The sequence below is a fragment of the Sturnus vulgaris genome, chromosome 2, assembly GCF_052056855.1.
Source record: "Sturnus vulgaris isolate bStuVul1 chromosome 2, bStuVul1.hap1, whole genome shotgun sequence".
Lineage (NCBI taxonomy): Eukaryota > Metazoa > Chordata > Aves > Passeriformes > Sturnidae > Sturnus > Sturnus vulgaris.
In genome coordinates this window covers 105,262,664-105,281,908 of record NC_142244.1, presented here as the reverse complement: position 1 = coordinate 105,281,908, position 19,245 = coordinate 105,262,664, and the positions used below count along the sequence as shown (strand labels likewise).

Below are 19,245 nucleotides of genomic sequence, written 5' to 3'. Positions count from 1 at the left end.
GTACTACTGAGCATTTTTAGCCCATGGTAAAAGGAAAACACAGCCACCATCACACTGATGACACCAATACAGCTTGAGTGGCTTCCTCAAAGAAACATAGGTATATGCTGGCTTCATTGAAAGAGATTAATTAGTGTGGGTCAGAGTAAAGGCTGTATTCCATCCCATTCTTGGGGTTTTCACCCTGGGCCTTGAACTGTTTTTTTGAACTATGCAGCTCTTGCAGCCAGAACTGGGCTTTACATACACAAAGCATGATCAAGAAAAGTCCAACATATTGCATTTGCAGACAGCTTGACCAGTCGTCATCAAATCTCTGAATTTTATAAATTACACTCCCTTGGCTACAAAAGCTGCCAGATTTCTGTGCTGCAGCCAACAGAAACCACACTCTGGCACTACTTCATGCCCTTTATTCATGGGACAGATACAGCTGGAAATAAATGACTCTATTGTTTTCCACTGGTACAGCCACATCACAGAAGGCTTCAGTGCATCTGTGAGAATGTGGGTCATTAATTAGGAGTCAATACTGAGCCAACAGGATTTGCAGAGCTCCAAACACTGCTGGTGGCAAGCTTTTCCACTAACTATAACTGTAAGAGGAACACCCTACAAAGCAGAAAACTTTGTTCTCCAACATTTAATACCCCAAATGAATTTTTTCTTTTTCAGTTCCAAGTAGACTAAGCTATTCTCATTACACCAAGAAAAATTTTTCCCTGCTGCAGGAAACATAGCATTCTCTGACCAAAAGGTGCTTTTATCTAACCCAAACAGCAACTGACTATGAAACCCAACATCTGGGATGATTAAAGTTATGCCACTCAAATTTGCAAGCTTTTTATTTGCTGCTTTTGAAAAGGCACTTTAATGAAGCCGTGCATATGTTCTCAAGCAGAAGGGACTGCTTTAGGTCTTCCGGCAATTTTTCGTTGAGACGCACATTAAATTCTAGCTAAACCAAACACGACTTCTCCTACAGACCACATTCACACTACAACCAGAGAGTGTTTACACAGAGCCATCACACGGGCATCCTTCCCATCTGTCATTCTTCTGTACAGATTAAACAAGGGTGCATGCTGTCATAGAAAGGCATTTCAGTTGGGGATTAGAAATGTACAAGACACCCTGGTGTAACTCAGAGCAAAGTTTTGCTTTTTTTTCATATAATCTAACTACATATATAGGCTGTAAAGACACTGAAAAAGACATTGCTGGGAAATGTCATTTTTCCAGTGACCACAGGTGTAGGTGCAGGGAGATAGAATACAAATATCTGTTGTTTCCTTAAAATATTGCATCATTCCACCAGAGCTTTACCCACTTATTTCGCTTTGTCCAGATGTTTGCTCACAGCTGTCAAAGTCTATTTGTATGAGTGGAAGAAAGAAGCTTGGTTACCAAGGAGTTTGTGTCCTGTGGATGAATTTTCAGGTGTGCAACGAGACACGCATTCACTGGCATTTTAAATTAGAAGAGGAGGAGAGTCACCAGCCCTGCATATGACTGCTTCCAGCATCTGCCAAAGAGATCCCTCCACTGTGCCCTCCTGTCTCTTGGAGAAGCATGACTGCCTCTGCAAAAGCAATGGTTTCTGCCTGCTCTCCCACTTGGATGTCCAGCAGCACAATCTGTCTTTGGAGCAGCAGAGCTCAGAGACAGCTGCAGCCAGGAGCAGAGCAATCTCTCCACAGAGGTGCCACTGGACAGGTCACAGGCACTCTGCCACTGCTATCTACTCAGAGCTTGCTTGTGCTAACTTTTGTAGGAAATCAAAAACAGTGAAGCAAAAGCTCCTCCAAGTTCTTTAACCCCAAGGCAATAGAGCTCAGCAGGCCCATCAGGCAGAAGCTCTGGTGAAAGCTCTTCTCACACAGGGACTGTTGGGTCACATCCCTCTGCACAACAAATGCACCTAACCAAGGGCTTGCAGCAGAAACAAGAGACCTTCTCATCCAGGTAAAGACTTATCAGAGTTAATATCTTTGAACCCAAATCCCCTCTGTCAAATTTGACTGAAGTTGGCTGACAAGGTCCAGCATTACTTAGCAAGGCTGGGTGGGAGAGAGGGGGCACAGAGAAAGGAAAGCACAACTTCGTAACCTCTGTTTTCAGAAGAAATCAGCCTGGCACAAAAAATCCAAGAAAACCAACAACAAAAAAACCCCACCTACAAACCTGAAAAACCAAATCCTGCTCTTCCAGGGTATTGTTACAACCTGCTCAAGGTCTTCATGAGCATTTCCTTATTTCAAAGTATTTTATTCCACTGAGTTCCTTTTCTTCTTCTTCATCTCAAAATGAGATTAAAATTCACTTTGCTCACAGCTAAAAGCCAGAAAAATCACACATTAAATATGATATCCTAAATAAAAAGCCCCTTGACAATGTGAGATTTTGTGAGTATTAATTCAGTGGAGGTATTTCTAGATATTGTCTGTTCTTATCCTCTTCTTGGTGCAACTCCAGTAACTACATACATATCTAATAATGCTAAGCAGCAGCCCCTCAGCAGAGTTTAAATGTATTTAGTCTGCAAGTTCTCTGGAAAGGGGAGACCAGAGATGGATCAGGTTGAAACCACAGCATGAGGCCCCATGGGACAGGATCATGGAGAGCAAACATTTGCTCTCCTGGAGCTGCAGAAATCCTCAAAAATCAGTTAGGCACCAACTATAATTATCTTTACAAGTGAAATTGCTATGTCTCTGACAGCCCTTCCCTTAAGTTTCCAACATCTCTATTTCAAATAAAGCTTTGTTGTCTTCTTTACTATTAAAACAAGGTTTTAGAACACAATAAAGATTTCTGTACTGTCAAACATACCCAAACTACACTTGTTATAGATCAAAAGCTGAATCATTACATGGTATTGCTCCCCATAAATTTTTACTAACCTAAGAACAAGTAGCTGGATTAGGGAAACTGATGAAAGGGCCTCAGAATGGTTCTAACTCGCTACACTTAGACACTTAAATAACCATGCAAAGAAATTAGCAATACTGTTAGCAAAGTTAATAACAATGACAAAAATAGTCATGACCAAGCTTGCTTAAAGGGAAGGAAAATTATGTTGACTAAAGCTAAATCCTTTTCTACAACTTGCAGAAAAGATCACTCTCTTTTGAAAAATTTTCTCAGCTTCTTCAATATGCACTTCCCAAGAAAATGACAGAATCTTAGTCCACCAAAAGATACTGATAAATTCATAGGTCTTTAATAATTTAATGTTGTTTCTGTTGTTAGTTCTTTGAAATTGCTGCAAACATGATCAGCCTTTTCCTTGGTCAAACTGGTTGACTGAAATGGGACATTCATTATCCAAATTTAAAACAATACTCAAGTAAAACTTCCATGAAGATTGTGCTTTTAATAAGAAAGTAATAGATGTGATAAGGGTCTTGCAATTTGGACTACCAACAGAATTCAGATTGGCCAGAACATACTCACAGCATCTGCTTTACCTAAGCAAAAGTCTGCAGACTGGGAGTAAGTTTCTAAAAACTAGGAGTATCATGACTTTTGAAGCAGCAATTAACAAGAGAAAAATAAGAGCCTGGAGAGGCATATTCCATCCCCCCAAAACAGAGAGAAAGCACTCACAGCCAGACTACCTATGGACTAAGATACACAAAATAGTTTCCTACTGGCTTCCCAAACCTGACTTAACTCCACATATGGGTACAGCCCCACCATGTTCAGGGCAGCTCAGGACAGAAGAACATTGGTAAGACCTTGATGAGAATTTCCATGTGCCAGGGGCATCAGCGAGATCAGGATCCCAGGCTGAGCTGCAACTAGCCAGGATGTGGTCCCATAGCCCAGGATATTAACTGTTTTAAGTGAAAGCCCTCCATTTCCTTACAGGTCTTTCTCACACTTCCTAGAGGCTAAGACCTGCCCTCTTACACAGACATTTCCTAACTTTCTCTGGTTCCAAGTCTTTCCCTGGAAAAGCAGTCTGAAGAACTGCAGTGCCATGTTCCTGCTTTTCACCAAGGTGCTGACCATTGCTGAAATGAATTCATTCCCTTTGCTGTCACTACTCACACTTTTCAGAGCACCAGGAGATCACATTACCAGGAGTGATGCAAATGCAGCTCACTTCACTCCCAGGCAATCAGATAAATTCACATTCCTGTCTAGGCTTTCATACTGTGATGCCATGACTACATTTTCTTGGGGCATTGCAGCCTTTGTCTTTGGAAAACATGCTCTTAAGACGTATGGAATGTTTTTAACCTCATTTCATAAAAACATTTATGGTTTGCTGCTTTTATTTTAACCACATTTTTCTTCCCTATATCTGGGCATGAAAGCAACTATAAAACATAATTTTAAGCTAAATAAAATACTGAATGAAGCTCACCCATTGTTGTATGAATCTGGATGCACTATAAAATATTTAAAGCCATTCAAACATATTTTGATCAGCATGGCATAAAATGTATTTAATGTGTTTGAAGTCCAGATGTATTTGAGTATCATTTGTTCACAATTAAAAATTGGCCTAAGTTCTGTTCACTTGAAAAACAATTCACTCACTGCCACCAGACAGCCAAGCAGGTGGTGGAAACCAGGTCACAAGCACGATCCAGACCTAGACCACATTGTTCTGCTCTCCCAAATAATACGTATTCAGTACAGAAAAACACTTCTACTGCATGAAGGAACTCATCATGGCCTACACAGGTACCCTGCCACTGTAACTCTCTGAGGAGGAGCATGCCTTTGTGATAGCATGTAACAGCACTCCTTCTGCAACAGGTATCTAAAACCACATTGCTGATTTTGCTTGTAGTAAAAATGCAATTAAGTAATGGGTCTCCCATTTCTTTCTTTTTAAAGAACAGAGCAAAGAAGGTCAAGAGCCCAGAAGCTCATGTTGCACAAAATGGGTGCTGTCCCCATGTTCTTTAAAACAAATTCCTTATGAGAAAATTTATCTAAAACTTGAGCAGTATTATCTTATTTTTAATCTAACCTCAGAAGAACAAGGAAAAAAAAAATCAGTCTACATAACCAAAATCAATCGGGATAGCCAAACTTCTGACATAAAATTTTATTTATAAGTTTTGAAGGTAAGAATGGCAACAAGTAACTGAAAAACAATACATCACCCTACAAAGCTACATCATCAGCAGAGTACCAACAAAGATAAAGCTTTTAATTTCCACTAGATCAGTCACTAGCTCACCTTTGACGTGCTCTCAAAAGTTCAAACTATTTGAAACTTCTAGATGACTGAAACCATAATACAATAGAATATCTTTAGTTGGAAGGGACCCATAAGTAATTCAGTAGATGGGGATAGAGAAAGACAAGAAAAAAACAAGGGGCAGCCCCCTTAACAACTTCTCTCCATATTTCTAAAGCAAGTATAAACCATGATGCTCTGCAGCCTTTACTTTAAACATTTTCCCCATATCCTACACCTGGTGTGACTTACTTGTCAATGCCACCATTAGTTCCCATTCCTGCTCACCACTGATGTCTGCCAGGCCATGAGGAGCCAGACAAGTCTTTTTTAAGCTTTTTCCTCCATTCATTCCAGCAGTGTAGCTGTGTGACATCAGTTTCTCATCTCCCTTTAACCTCTCTGCTTGCTTGTTTTTAACCCACTCGGTTTGTCACATGGCCAGGGGAGAGCTCCCTGAAACTCTCGTGGCAGAGGGGACAACACAGGGTGAGGCCAAAGCAATGTGAGTGCAGAGACAGCTGGGACCATCCACATGGCACAGCTACTGGAATAAATGACTTCACAGCAACTCTCTTCCATAAGCTGTAGCGTTGGGGGAACTGGGTTAAACAGACCTCAGAAAACACTCCAGTCAATAAAGTATAGAACATTTATCTTTGAGAAGTTACAGCTAAACTTCCATATATCTCATAAGCATTTGCAGAAATTCTAGAAACAGAAATTTAGAGACAAGAAGGACTCTACCTTCTAGCCACAGCAAACCTAAGGGTTAGGTCAGTATTGGGAGCAAGCTCTTAAAATAGTTCTAGCACAACCCCTAGGCTTAAAACCCACACTGCAATAGAAAGGCTTCAGCAGTAGTTTGGTTCTTTAGATTTATCTCAAGAGAACAACCTCTTTCATTATTCCAGGAGTTCCAAAACTTGTTAATATTTTCATGCCTCCAAGCTAAGCAGTCAGAAACTTGAAAATTGTTTGGACTCCCCAGTTCTAATGAGGCTGTCTCTTGCCCTACTTACCTAGAGGAGCACATTCCTCTCTTGTTTTCCCAGTCATACTTAATGTATCACCTTTTATTTTAAAGGTTGAAAGCATTCCAGGGAGATCTAATAAAAATATCCATCCTAAAGGCCTCCTAGAGAGGTGGTGAATGCCTCAAACTTGTCAGCATTTAAGAGGCATTTAGGTAATGCCCTTTAACAACATGCACAAACTTTTGGTCACTCTGAGGTGGTCAGAAGTTGGACTGGATACTTCTTTTTGCTCTAGATGTCCCTTCCAGCTGAGCATCCATCATTTTACCAGTTACCAAGTTGGTTCAATGTTTTGCCAGTTAAAAATGCAGGGAAGTGAGCAACAAACCTCTTACATCCCAAGTCTTTTTTTCTTGGGCTCAAATTCACTCCTGCCCCTTCCTTGCCCTGCTCGCCAAGAAGTGCAAGGGACCAAGCTGGGCTCAGTCACTACCACCAACTCCACCCTGCTGCTCCATCTTCCACACACTCTTCCTCTGCTCCAGAGTGGGATCCCATCCAAGGGCCACAGTCGTTCAGGATAAACCTGCTGCCAGAGGGGCTGTAGTTTCTTCAGGAAATATCCACGTGCCCCAGTGCAGGGTCTGTGCAGAGCAGTGTGGGCTCCCTACTGCAGCCTAGTTCCTTCCAGGGGCTGCAGGGAAGTTCCTGCTCCACTGGAATCCTGCCCAGGGGGCTGCAGGGGAAGGAAGCTCTCCCCTGGTGCCTGCAGTACTTCCTCCCCTCTTTCTCTCACCTTGCTGTTCCCAACTCCACTAGGCAGCATTTTGTCACTTCTCACCCAGGCCATGCCTGCAGCTTCACTGCTACCTAGTCCAGACATTTGGGCCAAAGACACCCATTGACCTGCACCATGGGCAGCCTCTGCAGCCACCTGGGAGACTGTCCTAGGGTGATGTTATGGTGTTTCTATCTCCAATCGTGTGTCCTGATTATGTTTGGTATTATGTCCTGTGCTTCCAGGACTGAGTCTGAGAGTGAAGCTTTGTTTTGTCTTGTTATCAGCCGGCTCACCTCCCCCATGGTCTATGTTTAGGAGAGGTTTTAGCTCGGCTTGCTGGCTTGCTTGCTTGCTTGCTTGCTTGCCTGCTTGCTTGCCTGCTTGCTCGCTTCTGCCTTTTTCTTTCCTCCGCTTTGCCCTTGCTTTCTGCTTATTAGTTAGTTCAGCTAGGCAGTCCAACTTTTTCCCTGGACTGTTTTCTCTTCCACCCCGTCCCCTCCCTCTCCTGGATACCATCTGAACGGACGGGGACCTGGGAACCCCAAGAAACGCCGGGAGGCTACACTTTGTCACCTGCAGCAGTCATCCCCAGTGCCAGAGACTGATAACTGAGCGACCACTCGCCAGAGAGACTGAGTTTGTCATCCCTTCAGAACGGTGAAAGAGTTTTTTTGTCAGCTGGTGTTGTCTTTTTTCCCTGTGCTGGGGAGTGTCTTGCTTGTTAAATAAACAGGTTTTTTCTCCCACTCTTCTCCGAGGAAATTCTTCCCGAACCCGGTGGGGTGGGGGGGGAGGAGTCGTGGGGTTTGCTGTCTGGGGGCTCCTTCTGGAGGTTTTCCCCCAAATTTGCCCAAAACCAGGACAAATAAATTGGCGCCCAACTCGAGGCTCGAGAAAGTGGGAAAAAAACCCTGTTCTAATAATAATAATTTGGTTCAAATTCTTTTGTGTTGGTATAGAGCAGTTATTGGCTATGTTGTTGGAATTCATGTCTTTTGGGGTGGAGGCCTGCATGGGATTTTGGTCCCTAGGGTTTTTTGAAGTCTTAATACCTCTGTGGTCCCTGGGTTTATTTGCTTATCCAGAAATAGCTCCGGTATTGTCCCTAATGCGTAGTTTCTGTAGCAGAGGGGCATTGACCAAAATATCCATCGGGCTGGGCTTGGTTTTAATGGCCTGCAGGAGATTTATAAAGGTGCTGGAATCTGTTCCAGGAATGTATGGTTCTTGGTTGTGGTTGTGCACTCAGTTTGTTAGAGGAGAAGCAGGGGATGAGGCTTTTCAGCCTTTGTTCTCCTTCTTCTCCTCTGAATTTGTTACATCCTTATTAGAGAATGTTCAGTTCCCCCTGAGTGTTAAAGAGACCATCTTTCTGGTGTTTAATATAGTAAGCTTTCTCTATACAGTCTGCAGTTTCTCTAGAATGAGAGCTGAGATTTCTAGAGGGGCTGAGACCCTTGACCCCAGAGTAGAGCCAGGCGTGAGGAATCCTGAATGGTGTGGGAAATGGGAGGATATGGGCCAAATCTTAAAGGAATTTTCTGACCCTACATCCTGGGATTTTCCATGTGAACAAATTCAGAACCCAGCTGAGGTAGCAAAGTACCTGAAAGAGAAGTGCCATGGTAATTCTAAGGAGAAGAAGATCATTGCAGTGAGCTGGGCCCTGGCATATGCTTACCGTACCCTGCTAGATACTGTAGGGCAGCAGACAGAGGAAGGGGGACAGGCAGATAAATCAGCCACTATCCCAGTCACTCAGGCTGCAGCCAACACCCCAGGCTCGAGGCCAACAACTACACCAGACAGTGAGCCTAAGCCAGCAGCTAAACCTGTCAGTAAGCCTCAACCAATGGCTGTTGCTACCAGCACGAGAAGTGGAAAGTGCACAGACAAGACTGATCGACCAGTGGATGATGATGATGATGATGCAGGAGAAGGACCCTCGACGCCTCCTGACATAAAACCAGGAGTCAAAGCAACTGGTAAAAGATCAGAGGCCAATATTGAGTCTTTTTCCCTAAAGGACCTCCGTGGCCTAAGAAAGGATTACACCCGACGACCTGATGAGTCAGACAATGGGACTCATTTCAAGAATAGCCTTATCAACACTTGGGCTAGGGAACATGGCATTGAGTGGGTGTACCATATCCCCTACCATGCACCAGCTGCAGGGAAGGTGGAAAGGTATAATGGACTGTTAAAAACCACCTTGAGAGCATTGGGTGGGGGATCATTCAAAAACTGGGAGCAGCATTTAGCAAAGGCCACTTGGTTAGTTAACACCCGGGGTTCCACCAACCGAGCGGGCCCTGCCCAGTCTAAGTCCCTGAATATAGTAGATGGAGACAAAGTCCCAGTGGCACATATCAGAGGTTTGTTGGGGAAGGCAGTTTGGATCAATTCTGCCCCGAGTACAGACAAACCCATTCGTGGGATTGTCTTTGCTCAAGGACCAGGTTGTACATGGTGGGTAATGCAGAGAGATGGAACAACACGATGTGTGCCTCAGGGAGATCTGATTGTGGGGTGAGGCAGCATGAGACAGAAGGAAATGTGTCCGAATAAGTGAAAGATGGAAATTTCTACTTGCTGAAGTTTTTACATGCTGTTTAGTATGTTCACGATATGGAGATAAGGGGTGGAATGTCCTAGGGTGATGTTATGGTGTTTCTATCTCCAATCGTGTGTCCTGATTATGTTTGGTATTATGTCCTGTGCTTCCAGGACTGAGTCTGAGAGTGAAGCTTTGTTTTGTCTTGTTATCAGCCGGCTCACCTCCCCCATGGTCTATGTTTAGGAGAGGTTTTAGCTCGGCTTGCTGGCTTGCTTGCTTGCTTGCTTGCTTGCCTGCTTGCTTGCCTGCTTGCTCGCTTCTGCCTTTTTCTTTCCTCCGCTTTGCCCTTGCTTTCTGCTTATTAGTTAGTTCAGCTAGGCAGTCCAACTTTTTCCCTGGACTGTTTTCTCTTCCACCCCGTCCCCTCCCTCTCCTGGATACCATCTGAACGGACGGGGACCTGGGAACCCCAAGAAACGCCGGGAGGCTACACTTTGTCACCTGCAGCAGTCATCCCCAGTGCCAGAGACTGATAACTGAGCGACCACTCGCCAGAGAGACTGAGTTTGTCATCCCTTCAGAACGGTGAAAGAGTTTTTTTGTCAGCTGGTGTTGTCTTTTTTCCCTGTGCTGGGGAGTGTCTTGCTTGTTAAATAAACAGGTTTTTTCTCCCACTCTTCTCCGAGGAAATTCTTCCCGAACCCGGTGGGGTGGGGGGGGAGGAGTCGTGGGGTTTGCTGTCTGGGGGCTCCTTCTGGAGGTTTTCCCCCAAATTTGCCCAAAACCAGGACAGAGACACAGGCAGCACTTCGACTCTGGAGCAGTGCGGGAAGAAAAGCAAAAAACAGAAGTCTCTGCTTCTGAGGAGCCATTGAACCTCATCCAGAGGTGGGTGAGGCTCCAGCAGTGGGTGAAGATCTGACAGTCAGGAACAGAGCTTTGGGGGAGCAGCTGAGCTAAGAGGGTTTCTCTAGCCTTGAAAAAAGACTGGGGAGATATCATTGCTCCTTTAAGTACCTGAAAGGTTATACTGAGGTGGGGGTCATTCTTTTCTCCCAGGTAATGAACACTGTAGCCACACTTAGTGCCACAGGCAGTTTACACTGGCTATTAAGAAAAATTTTCTCCACTGAAAGTGTTGTGAAGCACTGGAACAAGCTGTCCAGGGAAACAGATAGAGGCACCAATATGGAGTAGATACGGCATCCAAGGACATGGTTTAGTAGTGAGAGTGTTAGGTTAATGGTCAATTATCTTCATACTTCTATTAAGTGCATCTTGTCTATAACTTAAGCCACATGGCTGTCTGCAATTAGCTCAAGAAAATGCTAGCAGATAACTTTCCTTTCCTTAGTATTTAACTGTTATCTATTCTGTAAGAATTTTACAATCGTAGAAACATTTTAATTCAAGACACAGATGAAAATTTCTAGCAGTCCTTTCTAAAAAGAAAAGTCAATGTACGTTCCTGTAAGTATTCTGTCAGTCCTCATTGTGATTTTAAACAATGAGCTGTCAAAAATTTCTTTCCTGAAAAAAACCTGGCATCCTGCCACCCCAATTAACTAACCAATGGTTATAAAAAACTGAAAACACCTAAATGTTATAAGACAAACCAAGCACTAGGAAGCAATTTCACAGGATATCCCTGTGACGAGCTTAAGAGCAGAATCAGGACAAAGCATGAAATAAAAATAATTTTTTTTTAAAAAAAAATCAAACTAGTCAAGTTTGATAATTAACTAAAGTTAAATGGGGAAGTGTTAGATAACACTAGCAGCTACCAGAACAAAAGGCTTCACAGAGCTGTACATGCTCATCTTTGATATTCCCATCTACTACAACTATTACTTTATTCCATTGGTGCATTTCTGTACCTGCAAAAAGAATAGTTGCATAAAAATGTTTCCATTATACACCAATAAAATACTTTTGTATTTGGGTGCTGCATAGGCAACATGGCAGATTGTTTCATGACTCCACAATGAATGCACAGCACATCCTCTCAAGTAACAGTTATCATGGCATATTGAAGTCAGATGGCTGTAGCAGTGCTTTGCAGTTATTATCATCCATTTGCCAGTTCTGATCAGTATTTCCAGTTCCATGAGCTGAAGACAGCAGACAGTCTCTGGTTTCCTTCTGCCTTCCTCCATTCCATGCTCAGTGACAATCCATGACAGTTAAATCCCACAGCTGCCTTGCCTTTGGATTTCATGAAGTTTGTATTTATTTGCTTCAGTAATCAGTCTACCCTTGAACACTCCTTAATCTGAAGTTTCCTTTTAGTCTTCATTTAATTTCCAGCAGTTAAGCTCTTTTCCTTCTAAAATACTTACAAGACATCTTGCACTCATTACTCAGTTTAAAAAAAAAAAACCAACAACAAAAAAACCACCAAATGTTTCCAATTTCTTTCCCTTGTCCATCCAATACCATTAGAGGACAAGCTGGGCAGTGTGACTGGCACTTTTTTCATGTCCAGATGTGTACCCCAAATCCACACACCACATCTGTTGACCTGTTTCTTGGTTTCTCCTCCTGGCTCATTTCCTCACTTCCTTTCCAACTTAATGCCTCTTGCCCCTGCATCCTTTCCACTCTTGACACTGCACAGGAACGATTCTCATCACACTTCCAATTATGAAGTTAATTTCAAATTTTACTTTTACTTCTTTTTACCTTCTCCACTTCTACCTCTAAAGCTCAAGTTCACTGCTATGTATGACAACAGTATGAGCTTCTTCACATCCTCCCAGTTCCCATTCCTCATTCCTTGCTTCCTAAAGCATTCCACATTTCAAAAAGGCACTTCTAAGCTGCTCAGTGCTATTATTAATCACTGCAGCAGTTGCTTACTTTGCTACTTCTCTCACTTGCTCCCTCGGCATCTCTAATGACTCTACCTTACTCTTCTCTCTGTGGGCAAAGTTTGTCAGCTTTCTCCTATTACCCACAGGCAACATCATCTGCAGCCTCCTATTCCTCAATTAAAACAAGAAATTGAGTTCTCTTCCTCTCACCCATCCCCTCGTCTTGTTCCCTCCAGCAAGCTGTCAACACCTCAAATTCTCAAACAGCAAAAATAAAAACCCAAGATACCTATCTTTCCTACCACGCATACATAGGCACTCCAAAATTACTCCATATTCTACCCTCACTCTATATGTGACTTTTTTCCCCTCAAAGTTAAGCCTTCCCCCTTTTTCCCAACTAGCAAGCCTTCTGCTAACCCTGTACATAATGCAGATGTAAATACTTCTCTTTTCCAGTTAGTTGGAATTCATGTAAATCTCTTTATTTTCTGGAAGTCATGTTTTTCTTTCATTGTATGACATAATTCTGGGATATGATTTGGTAATATTAATAACTTTTTGATGTGCCCGTCCTGTTCATGCCCTTCTCCCTGTTCCCTAAACTTCCGTGTCAGTTTCCATCATTCTGAATGTCACACTGACTTCTCCTAAGCCTGTCTTTTCTCTGTGCCACACAAGTCACACTGTCACCCAAAGCCAACTTACCACTTTAGCAGAAAAATTCCAGCTTCCACTTAGTGACCTTTGAAGAACTCACATCTAAAATGCTGTACAGAAAATCAACCCCTTCTAGGCAAATATCACTCAAGCCTCAAGTGATTCCCCCCATTACAAATATCAGCATGCTGTTCCACACTACAGAGTATCTCATTTATTATATGGAAAACAATTGAATTTATTAATCTGAGACAGAAAAGATACTCAATAAAAGGACCAGGAAGTACCTTTATGTGACAAGGAAAAAGGAGGTACAATGGTAAGCATCATACCCATCAATTCTGTCATTTGAACACTGGATCCACAATGGATTTAACAATTCAAACACACAAGTAATGACAGCGTACCTTTATTTAACATGTGCACTGCACTGATGTAGTTGATACAATGCCAGCAGTCTTCTCCTTGCACAAACTACTATCAGTCAATAACTTCTAGGTGGAAGCAGCATTTAGTGCAAAGAATAATTAAGACACCTCTAATGTTAACCATGTTTTGGGAACTGTTTGCATACACTGCGTAGCAATCATAGCCATTTCCCAACTGGCCTTAAACATGGAAAACTGATCAGCTATAGCAGTTTGCATTTGAAAATTCTAGCAGAGACTTGTTTTTCTTTTTAAAAAAAATCTACACTACAGAAAGAAATAAATAAAGACTAAAAATGTGTATATACTTTCTCAGAATCAATTCAGCAACTTAAAAAAATATAATGTTCAGAGTCTGCTGAATTGCTGTATACTGAATCTATCACTTCAAAACACTAAAATTAAAGAAAAAAATTCTTCCAACTCTCTTCATACCCTATTAGTAGAAAAGTTTGCAAGCACTGCTGCCTCTCAGCTATTAATACGCTATTTAGGTCACCATTAATATTCCCCATGTCATTCTGGGAATCTTTACAAGACATCCCTGCACACCCAGCAGCTCCCTGTGCAGCGCTGGTAAAGGGAAGTGCAAACTCTGGTATAACAAGCAGATTAAGTCATCTTCCAGCTCACAAGTTTCCTTGCTAAAAACCAAACCACCCCCACTTGTTGTGACTGATTTCTACATCTGCCAAGCTCACCCAGGAACACAGATGCTCTGAGCTCTGTCCCTGTGGGCTTCATTTCACCTACATGAGTAATCACACTAAGAACCAATGGAAATATCCATGCTTGCAAAGTTATGGATAGACCTGTTTACAGGATATCTGCATTTGTTTGCTGCTAGACAATAAACTGATTACACTCCTGGATCATATATGAAGAATCTCTACTAGATTGTAGGTAATAATATCAAAGTATTTTCTGGGATGCCTACAACAGAGCTAGAACACTTAGGGAAATACAGGAATCTTTATTCTATTTAGAGGGAAACTGTTCTTTGGGAGTATTCAGTGATTCACAAGCTGTAGGCCATGGAAGAACTGCACCCTGTGTATATTAGAGAATTAACTGAGATAATTGAAAATAGTAAGACTGAAAAAAATGCTTCTATTGGCTATCCAAACTGAAAACATTTTAACATTTTTAAACCAATTACAGACCAAAGAGAAAGCAAATTCTGGCACGTTTTCTAGTATCAGTCTGGAATTCTGCATAGGCTACCCAGATTCCATGTAGAGTTTATATATATGGGATGCAATAAAATTTTGCTTTATGTATGGTTTAAGAACATAAGGACAGCTTTTGTTTTGTTTGTTTTCATTAACAGTATCTTGGAAGGGCAAATCAACTCTCCCCAGTAAAACTAAGAAAATGTTGATATGGATGTTGAATGAAACACTATTGTTCAGGATTAGAGTATTTAGGGAAATAGTGCACTTTTTAGTCTACCTTTGAAAAGTAGAAAATGCACATATTGGTTATATGCTTCCTACCTCCTTTCAAGTGGGATTTTTAAACAAATATTTTAGTTGATACATAAACTGACAAAAATATAACTTTTGACAGCATGAGGAATTGTTAAAGAAAAATGCATCTTCTTTCAGAACAGAGCTACAATGCACCCCAGCTTCTACTGGTTTTTACATTGCAAGTGAATTTAATGGAGCAGGAGCCTCAAACACTATGGGCCATCTGTGGCAATACAACCATCACTGACCCTACTGAAGCACACATACACTTGCTTCAAAACATTCAATACAGGTGCACATAAAGACCGATCACATCACACCCACCTTTCTTCATCCTCTAAGCCAACCTTTACTTCAAAAATCTCGTGCTTCCCAAAAGGCTGGGGAGAAGGTATGCCCACATGAACCTCATTACACTCAATTTCTTGCACTGTGGTAGAATGAAAATCCAGCCTTGATCTTCATGCCTCAGTACAAAGCTACTGCCAAATCCATATCAGAATCCAAATAATCAATATGGCAGCAACTAAAAAAAATCCAGGAGGTAAAAGGCCAAAGATTCTTCTGCAGCAGAGATTACAGCAATAATGAATGAAACTAGGTTAAATAAAGGTTTAAGACTGGCTTTCTTCCCTTTGCAACAAAGGACTTAGGGTAATCTCTCACAAGATCTTTTTCTTTTTAGTTATGCCCTTCTCTATAGGGAAGCACTGCAGTGTTCATTAAAAAAACCCAAAACCACACAAAAACCCTCTCCCATTTTTAAAAAGCACCATAAATGAAAGATCTGTTGGAAAAACAAAAACAACAAAAACTCCATGGACCACCCTTCAGGGATGAAATGCTAAAGATGTCTTTTTTAATCAACCAGTTTGTGGAGATCTACAAAAAAATAAAAAGGATCACATTCTAAAGGTTCAGTGCAGTCAGCAGCTATAGTTTTGCTGCTTATTCATCTTTAAGTTGACTTTCAAAAATAACACCCTAGCTTGTCAAAATATACATTTTCCATTTGCTTTTAAATTAAAATAATAATAAAAACACATTTAAAGAATTCACAATCAATAGCATGACTAAGTTTCAGGATCATCTACAGCATATAATTTAAATGTTCAAGATGCCAATATGCAGCATGTGGCAGACCTATATGCTCCATGCAGCATGTACATTTATGATAATCTCAAATAATCTTGACGTTCAGATGTCAGTCTGTTTCTTCCAAATTGTGTAGAATACCCATCTGGAGAAAATAAGCAGTTAAGGGAAAAAAAAAAAGGCAACACTTCTAAGTAAAAAGAACTAGATTTTAACTGTATACATTTAAATTCTGAAAACTTCTGGTAGCTCTTAAAGGGTAAGAAAAACACTCCAAAGTGAAATCTCAGTGGATTCTCTTCTTGACTCAGCAGTTCAAACATGCCTACTCTTCAAATCCCATAATACATGTTCCATTAAGGCCTGGCAGTTGTAAAGACAAAAATAACCAGTTTCTCTGAAACTGCATGCTTTAAGGACAAGTATCTTGATATCCTTTATAGTCTTTTGTCTTGAAAATGCAAGGTTAAATCTGCATTTCACAAAGAGCTGACAATAAAGAGAAGCAGGAGGAGCTGGCTACAGTCAGTCTGGAGTCAGTCTAGGGTCAGTATAGGGTCAGTACAGAGGCTGCAGCACTGAACACAACTGGGCTTAGAGACACAGAAGGGAAGCAAATGAACACACGACAGAAGAAAGGCTGGGGCAGTATCATGTGCTTAAGTGTATTGTGAATAAGAAGATTGTGGAAAGATGTTTCCTGTCAAGAGAGACAGTCATAACAGGCTTCACCCTGCAGAAAAATTTCCAGGGAGATCGCACAAAAGCAGCAAACACAGCTGGCAGAAGCACCTTACAGCAGATCAAAATGCCCCCTCACATTAAGGGCTCGAAGTTAAAACTTCTAGGCTCCTTATATAACTTCCTTGCCACCCACAAACTGAAAAAATTCTGAAGGATTATTTTTAGGAATGAGATGTTGAGAATATTCATACCCCTCTACTTGGAATTTTTTTTCTATTAACACTAACTAGTAATGATTGTTAGGAATCACTCTTCCCCAATTTCCCAGCCTTAAAAATCAAGTCTGAGCTGTATATTCAAGAACAGCTATATCAGACAATATTCAAGGATCTGGATCAGGCTAATCTGCATGAAGTTCGTTTCTTATTTTTGTAAAAGAAGAAAATAAGATAGAGCCTTGTCAGAAATGTCAGGCAGCGTTAGGCTTATCATACAGTTTATCCTATATCACATACACCACTCAAAAACATTGACAAAAAACACAGCTTGCTCATGAAAAGGGTTGATCATTTCACCAGTTGTGAATTTACAACACTTTTAGAAAACAATTCCTACAATTATTTTCAAATTAAAACAGCAGTAATTCATTTAGTATGAAAAAAAATTAAGTGTTTAAATCAGAACTGCTTTTTTGCTTTAGCTCATTACCTCCAACCCATCTATGCTCGCTTGATTTACTAATACACACTCTCCAGTCTTCTTCCATCTTTAAGGATACAATTCCATGTAGGAAGGAACACACACAGTTTCTTTTGAAAACTCCACAGGACAATAAAGCCTGCTAAGCTGTTCTTCATACAGAGTCAAGGCATCAGTCAGATTGATACAGTTTCCCTGAAGAAAAAAAAAAGTCCCAGTCACAATCAAGCAACATTTCAGATTAATATATATATTTTGACATTACTGCAAGGCTCCCACATATTTCAGAACCAGATACATGCTGTTCTTAATATTTAATATTTACCAGGCAAACACTGAACAGCTTGTCTTCATTCTGCCTACAGCAAACAACAATTTGTATCCTTTCAAGAAAGGGTAAGTATGGGGGGGATTATCTATATTCTCATTAGCAAAAGCAACCATTATATGAGGGCTTCCAGTTAAAACAGACCACCATGTGTTGTTTACCTATAAAATCTACTCCATAACCATTTTCTTTATGATTGTTTAAATGTATTAGTAAATAGTATTACAACATCCAGATTTTTCTGTTATTTAACACTGCCTAGATCTTACAGTGTTTAAAGGCACTATTAAAAAAACTATAGCCTATTAATTTTAAACAGATTCTTCCACAAAGCAATATGACAAAACACATCAAATTATACAGAAGCTCTCTGGCTGTGGGCTACGTTGTCTTCAGTTTCCACACCTCATGCTTCTGAAAAGGACAAGATTGTTATAATACTTTTTTTGACTTGGGGGTGAAACAACCTATCATTCTTGGAATACAAACACATCAAGGATTACAAAGAGTGAGGAATTAAAAACAAACAAACAAAAAAGCCCCAAAACAAAACAAAAAAAAAAAAAAACCAAAACAAAAACCCTAACTCCAGAAACCCCCCAAAAAACCAAACACACAACCGCTCCCAAAAAAAAAAAAAAAAAACACAACAACAAAAAAGTCCCAACCAACTCTCCCCCACGCAACTCCTATTTGCAAGCACTACCTTGTCCCAAGCTAAGTATTAATAAGAAGCAGAAATTACTGCAATGTATACCTGGGATGACCATATGGCAAAAGCTCTAATTATATCTGAATTCTGCATAACTCTAACACCTTTGAAGATTTAGTGGTTACAGTGAGCTCACCAGAACACCAGATTGAACAAACACCAACTACCCAAAGCAATAAAATTTAGTTGTCTAAGTTCAATTAAAAAAAAAAACTTCAAGTGTCTTGACCACAAAACTGAGTAGACTAGCAAATACTTTACAACCTTAGATTCAATGGTCTTAGGAAAAGTGTAGCAAATACAAGTTACTTGGACACTAATTTGAAATTAAGTGAAGTTGAATACAGTCACCACTGTGTGATTTGTGCTGTACAAATCACTCAAGTTGTTTTTTTTCCAGGTACGAAGCACCAAATGAAGACTCACCAAAAAGAAGTGTACTGTTGCTGTAGCCCAGCACAGAGATAATACACTCTATGATTGTGGTCAAGGTGCAGATATTGTTAAAGGCCCTTGGCACACTGATAGCCAAGTGAATTGATCTGTGGTCTTCTACTTCCACACCTTTCCTGAGGAATCTTCAGTTCAATCTATAGGCCCTAAATATGATAAACCAAACAATGTAACAGTATACATCAACAGCAAGTTATATGATGACTCAATCTCTCCTTGCCCTCATACTATGTGCCAGTCTGGCCATATGGAGAGCAGGATGAGATCTTCAGGAGAAGAGTGTCCTCATCTTCCCCTAATGATTGGGTTTACTAGCATGCAGTATTAATGTCTTTTACTGTGATCTAGCACAAAGCCTGCTTTGCTTTTCTGATCAGTAGAAA

General features: G+C 41.0%; 2 protein-coding genes across 33 annotated transcripts in view; one reads left to right on the top strand and one right to left on the bottom strand.

The window, feature by feature from the left end:
• Positions 1–10,214, top strand: part of LOC148224944 (uncharacterized) — a 412,443-nt gene extending 402,229 nt beyond the window's left edge. For 25 of the 32 annotated variants that reach the window (XM_088160311.1, XM_088160310.1, XM_088160308.1 and 22 more), the window contains one exon: positions 1,349–10,214. In XM_088160311.1, coding sequence (XP_088016437.1) covers positions 7,935–9,494 — 1,560 coding nt within the window. In that variant the 5' untranslated portion in view covers positions 1,349–7,934 and the 3' untranslated portion in view covers positions 9,495–10,214. The remainder of the gene's footprint in view (positions 1–1,348) is intronic. The other 7 variants (XM_088160306.1, XM_088160304.1, XM_088160298.1 and 4 more) reach the window with 2 other exon arrangements.
• Positions 10,215–13,384: 3,170 nt separating this feature from the next.
• Positions 13,385–19,245, bottom strand: part of SMS (spermine synthase) — a 42,979-nt gene continuing 37,118 nt past the window's right edge. The window contains exons 10-11 of the mRNA XM_014879729.2: positions 17,449–17,564; positions 13,385–16,131 (exon numbers count right to left, since the gene is read on the bottom strand). Coding sequence (XP_014735215.1) covers positions 16,089–16,131; positions 17,449–17,564 — 159 coding nt within the window. The 3' untranslated portion in view covers positions 13,385–16,088. The remainder of the gene's footprint in view (positions 16,132–17,448; positions 17,565–19,245) is intronic.